We start from the raw sequence: 6358 nt of genomic DNA on the forward strand, positions 1-6358 counted from the left end.
GGCGGGCGGGGCGGGGCGGGGCGGGGGCGGGGGTGCGGCGGGAGGCCTGAGCCTCCAGCCGGGAGAACTATTGTGCTCCTGCGGCCTGGGAGGGGCGTGGCCCTGGGTCAGTGAGGGGGTCGGAGGACGTTTGTTGGGGTCTGCAGCCCCCACCTGGGCTCTGTGCTGTGTCTCTGTTGCGGACTAGAGACTTACAGACTTGTGGACTGTGTGAGAGTTGGATTGTGTGTATATTCTGTGCGGATGTGACTGTGTGTGTGTGTCTGTGTGTGTGAGAGAGGAGGGAGTCTGGGTCCCCGTCCAGGTGTGTGTTGGGGGATCCTGGTATGTTTACCGTTGTGTGTGTAGGGGTCCCGGTGTGTACACAGGTGTGTGTGTCAGGAGTCTTGGGTCCTGATGTGTACACAGGTGTGTGTAGAGGGGTTCCTGTTTTGTATACAGGTGTGTGTAGGGGGTTCTGATGTGTACACAGGTGTGTGTGTAGGGGGTCCTGGTGTGTACACAGGTTTGTGTAGAGGGGCTCCTGGCATGTGTCCACCTAGTCTGGTGAAGGGTGTGTGTTGAGGTTTGGCACCCAGGCTGGGGGAGAGGGGCCAAGTAGGAGAGAGCTGACCCCCAACTCCAAGGTCTAGGCTCTTCCTGCTGCGCTGCCCTGGCAGTCATCTCCTCCACGAAGTCAAAGTGTGGTCTGTCCCTCCCAAGATCCTGGGTTAGGGTCTTTCTGGGCTGCAGTTAATAAGGTGGCGTGGTCCCAAGGGCTTGGTTACATGCTTCATCCACGTATTTCTTTTCCGTCCGTGGAAAAGAGTGGCAGGAACAGAGCCCATGGGGCAGGATTCATATCCAGGCCTCGGAAGGACACCAGCACCCATTATGCCCTCTGACAAATGTCTGTAAACGTGACTTGCCTCCGGAGTCGCTGCAAAACAACCTTATCAATGCCTGGAACACGGTAGGCGCCTACTGTGGCAAATGTTCAACTTCATCAAGTTCCTATACATCCTTCAAAGCCCTGGTTTGGTGTCCCTTCTTTCAAGAAGCCTACCAGGCTGGCTCCCTCCACTCAAAGCCCCTGCCCCACGGCTCATCTCCTCCAGTCCTGGACCCCTTCTTCACTCCCATCCAGGTGCCCAGGGGGCTGCAGAGTTAGGGGCTGGGCTCTGAGAGCAGTGTTCAGGTTTCCTTCCTGTGGCGTGAACAGATGCAACCATGATGCTGACAGCTGCCGGTGCCCCAGAATTTTATTGGCAGGCAGCTAGAGGGTGGGGCAGGTAGGAGGGCAGCAGGGCTGCCTCCAGCAGGATCTGGGCTGCCTCCAGCAGGATCTGGGCTGCCTCCAGCAGGATCTGGGCCCAAACAACCCTTCCATGAGTAGCAGGGATGAGCCCAAGTGAGGCAGAAACCCGAGCCATGATGGGGACCCAGGCCCTTGAGGGCAGACACTGAGTTCTAGGACACAGGAAGCCGTGTGTCTGGCCAGTGGCTGGGGAAGGCCAGAGTGTCCCTTTTTCCACCTGGCCTGGCCTGGCCCGGCCCGCTGTGACCTGGACAGAAGAAACTGGGACACTGGAAGGAGACTCACCCTGTGGGGACCACGGGATCACAGCCCCCAGGACTGGAGAAAGCAGTGGCCTAGAAGGACCTTGGACCTTTCAGAAGACAGGAAGGAAGGAGGTGTCTTCCCCTCACCCTGGCTTCTCCTAGGCTCCCCCCTCCAACTGCCTGCCTACCCCCCTCCACTTCACAGCACAGGAGACTGAGGCTCAACCCAGGAGTGGGCCAGGCGTCCTGTCACCTCCTGTCATGAGGGCATCAGGGTGCAGTGTCTGCGGCCATGGTGGTAGCCCGCTTGGAGTGGCGGATGCCCATGGTGAATGCCGGGGCCCTGGCCTTGGTCACAGTGACCTGCTCAGGGCTGTGGCTGCCAGGGCCGGGTGTCTCATCTGGGGGCCGTGGGGCTCGGGGCCGCCCCAGCATGGTGAAGGCCGGCCGGCGCTGACGGTAGGCATTGGGGTCCGGGCTGTCATACTGGCCAGGGCCGGGTATCTCCGCAGGGTCCTGCGGGGGGCGGGCGGCAGGTGTGCGGCCGGCCACGGTGTAGCTGGGGCTGCTGGGCTTGGTAAACACCTGCGAGCCCCAGAGGGAGGGCAGGGTGTAGGTGTTGGGGGCAGGGGCTGAGGTGTTCAGGGGCCGTGGGCGGAGGCGGGAGCCCAGGGTGAAAGCTGGAGGCGTCCGCTGGCGCATGGGGGCCACCTTCTCGGGGCTGTAAGCCCCTGGGCCGGGCGTCACCTCCAGACCTGTAAGAATGGACAGTGGACAGAGTCCTCACCTCCTCCAAGACCCGGCATGGCTCCCCTGCCATATGCATCGTGGAGTTCACAGCAGCCTGGCTGCCCTCTTTCTCTTTCAAGCCTCCAGCCTTTGTCCAAGCTCAGCCCTCTGCTGGGCATACCTCCTGTTTCCCATTCCAACCTCCCAGGAGCTGCTTCTCCATCTCAAGACAGCCCCAAAATCCCCTTCTCCCCATGCCTTCTCCACACGCTCCTACAGAGAGCCCTCACAGCCCTTCCAGGTTCCCCCTGATGTGGGTCTCTCCGCCTCTCCAGACATGGCCACACTGAGGTGAGAGGTCCCCACCTGGATCTAAGCACCAAGGGCTGGGGTCTTACAAAAGTAAGAATGAGGCATATCTACTTCAATGCTCAGCAGCTGGCTTAGTGCATGTTTGAGTGGATGGGTCAACGGAAGGATGGGTAGTGAGTGAAGAGGTGACGAGTGAATGAGCAGATGATGGATTCAGGGAGTTGTAGCTGAGTAGACTGTGGATGGATGGGTGAGTGGGTGGACAGATGGATGGATGGATGGATGGTTAGATGGATGGGTGAATGGATGGATGGATGGATGGATGGGTGGATGGATGGTTAGATGGATGGATGGGTAGATGGAAGGATGGTTGGATGGGTGAGTAGGTACATGGATGGATGGGTAGGTGAGTGGGTGGGTGGGTGGATGGAAGGGTGGATGAAAGTGTGGGTGAATGGATGAACAGACAGATGGATGGGTGAGTGGATGGATGGGTGGGTGAGTGGATGGATGATGGGTGAGTAGATGGATGGATGGCTGAGTAGTTTGTGCCCACGCATGTACTGGGTCACATTAGCCTGGCCCCCTTTACCCGTTCAGGTTCTCTTAGGGTCCCTGACCCCTCTTCTAAGTCTACTGGATTTCATCATTCCAAAGACACTGAGGATCTAAGAAATTGGTGGGGGTAGGGCAGAAAGGAAGGGTGGCGCAAGATTCGCTGAGACCCTGAAGGGGCAGGGTCCTGTGGGAGGGATCAGCTCAAATTAGATACTCACTGGGAGACTTGCCCCGGCCCTGCATGGAGTAGGCAGGGGTGCAGCTGCGGCCGAAGCGGGTGACTTTCGAGTCCAGGAAGTAGACTGGCCCAGGGCTGGTCTCCTGCGGAGATGCTTGCGGGGAGAGCCCAGGGTCTCGAGGGCAGCTCCAGTGACCTCGCCCCCAGTCGATGCCCTCATTAACCCTGAGGCCCCTACCACGTCCTGAAGGGCAGGAAACTCAGCCTATGGAGGAGTGACTGCCCGGACCTGGGGCATGGGATCGTGTTGACCGTCTATGTGCTTGAAATCAGAGCTGTGCCCCACCCCCAACCTCCAACCTGTCAGCGGCTTGGGGGACCCGCTATGGGACACTTAGAGTTGTGTGTAGAGTTAAAGTAACCAGGCCCTGAGTAAGCATCTGTCGGAGGAGAGCCCTGCAGAGCTGGGGTATGCTAGCATGCGACCAGCCTGGGGCCAGGGCTTGAGTCACGCCTCTGACAGCTGGGCCTGAGGAAGCTCTCCCAACCGGCCAGTCTCCTCCTCACACCAGCAGGATGCGAAGATGGAAGGGGAGATGATCCTCGGGATAGGGTGGTCTGGTGCCTGCACTTAATACTCGTGACCCTTACTGTGATGGCCACTGCCACTGTTTATAAGCCTACTCTGGTACCAATGCATGTGCATCTGAGAGTGGTAGGTCTGACACGGATTCATGGGTTTAAGTACCGTGTGTACATGTGCATATGTGACATGGTGCGCACATGTGAAGCATGGTCTTGACAAACAGGCACAGCCCCGCTCATGTCATTTCCCACCTCAAGGCTGTTGCCTGTGCTGCAAGATCTGCCTGGAGTCCCTTCTTCTCAAGGGGGACGAAATTCCTATTCATTCTACAAAGCCCAGCTCCCTGCCCCCACCTCCAAGAGTCTGCTCTGGACACTCAACAAAGTCTACACTAACCACCAGTAACCCAACTCCCCATTCCGTCTGTCCCTCTGTCCCGGGATGGGCTCCTATGACTGGGAAGAGAGCCTGGAAGTCCAGGTTGCTCTGGACCACAGACCCAGGTCTCAGTCCTTCCTAGTGACAGATGCAGCACTGACTCCCTTACGTGCCTCTGGGGCCCCTCAGAGGCTCCTGGGTTTGGGGTGGATGCTGATTCTGAAGGCTGGGAAGAGGTTGTGAGCCCCACCCCTCCAAAGGAGCCTCTGTCCACACGAATGAAAGTCCCTGAAGAGTAAAATCCCTTCCAGCCCCCAGCCCAGCACATTCAGGACCCCGAGTACTCTAGAATGTGGGGTGAAGTCACCTGCAGGCATCGCTGTGAAGGCGCAGGCAGCAGTGACACGGCCTGCGGTCTCGCCAGCCTTTCCTGCCCAAACACGAAAGGCCGCCTCCCACCTCCCTGTGTCCTGTGGGACCACATGGCCCGGGAGCCCCCATCCCACTGACGGAGGCCTGGAGGCCACCCCACACCGGGCCCTTCTTTACTGATAGAGGCCAGGCGCTGCGGTAGCCACTTTGAAATCACCTAATTCTCACTCCATGAACCTCTCCAGGCTTCCGAGGTGTATTCGGTCTTGACTACAACTTGGTAAGGACTGTGCCCTCATTGTTTACAGCATGGGAAACTGAGACACAGCTTTCCCGAATCAGGCAGCAAGGAGAACACCGCCCACGACTCCCCTTCCATACAGAAATGGACCAGAGAGGCACAGCAGCTTCCCTGAGGTCACACAGTAGGGGTGATACCATGCACCATCCCAGCTTCCTGCCTGATGAGTGAGGGCCTGGATCTAAGGGGGTAGGAAGTGCTCCAGTGGGAGATTGGAGGTCCACCCCCCACTCCCCTCCCACCCTCACCGGCCTTACCCTCACTGGGCCTCCGGAAGAGTGAGTAGGCAGGACCGGCTACCCTGGTGCAGTCGTGGTTGATGTAGCCCACGGTGGAAGGCAGGGCATACAAGCCTGGCCCAGAGCCTGTGACCAGAATCCTTGGGTCACGGCCTCGGGTTGCTCACCCTGATTGATGGAGAGGGAACCCAGGGACCAGCCCCAGAGCCCCCACCCGCCTCCTAGCCAACCTCCATGACAGGGGTAGGGGAGGAGGGGCTGCCTTCCCCTGCTGGGGGGAGTGGGGAGTGACAGGGGCTTTGTGAGTCATAGGAGGGAGGGGCTTCAGGGCCAGGGCACCTTGGAAAGTCTGACCCCAGACTCAGAGACACATGGTCACTGGTTGGGGAGCTGACCCCCAGACACAGAGACACACTGTCACCAGTGGGGAAACTGACCCCAGACTCAGAGACACATGGTCACCTGTAGGGAAACTGACCCCAGGCATGGAGACACACTGTCACAGCTGCAGTGTTTGGTGGCCTCCACAAGAATGTCAGTCCCACAGTCTGACTCCAGCTGCCTTGTTAGGGATGGAGAACTGTGGCTTGAACAGGCCCTAAGATCCCGGAGTCCATGGCAGAGTCAGGAGACTCAGCTGCCCCACAGATCTCTTCGTTTCCTGCCCCTGCACAGGCTCCCAGCCTCTTTGCTGCCTTTTGTCCAAGGTCACTATCAGCAATGAACACACTGCAAAGGCTTCTCGGCTGTCATTGCTAACGTCCATCCCCACCACAGGACCTTTGCTGCTCTGTTGCCCACTGTATACTCAGCACCGGGAAAGGTGTCTGACTTTATGATACTGGATTCAGGGGCCCACAAGAATGCCAGGCTCACACCCATCCTGCAGGAAGGAAAATTGAGTTCCTGGAAAATGCAGGGGCTTGCCAGAAGCTCCTGCCTCCAGCTGGGCTCCCACATGTTCCAAACCCCATCTGGGTGGAGCGGATGAGAGCAGGGAAGTGTCCCACCTCCACAGGGCCCCTCGCCCACCTACCGTGCTCCAAGGTAGCCACCCCGCAGGTCCTCCTCAGGCTGGTCTCCGGGATCTGATAGTCAGTGGCCCGCCGGCCCAGAGGCGCTGGGGTCAGCCATGGAGCCGGGTCGCAAGTGAGAGTCCCCAT

General features: G+C 58.9%; 1 protein-coding gene across 1 annotated transcript; it reads right to left on the minus strand.

Moving 5' to 3' along the window:
• Positions 1 to 1812: 1812 nt before the first annotated feature.
• Positions 1813 to 6358, minus strand: ODF3L2 (outer dense fiber of sperm tails 3 like 2). Its single transcript, XM_052643516.1, has 4 exons — positions 6232 to 6358; positions 5214 to 5321; positions 3360 to 3473; positions 1813 to 2297 (listed from the first exon to the last, which is right to left on the minus strand). Exons 1-4 carry the CDS (start codon positions 6356 to 6358, stop codon positions 1813 to 1815), a joined length of 834 nt encoding a protein of 277 aa, XP_052499476.1.

The sequence above is a fragment of the Budorcas taxicolor genome, chromosome 7 (assembly GCF_023091745.1).
Source record: "Budorcas taxicolor isolate Tak-1 chromosome 7, Takin1.1, whole genome shotgun sequence".
NCBI lineage: Eukaryota > Metazoa > Chordata > Mammalia > Artiodactyla > Bovidae > Budorcas > Budorcas taxicolor.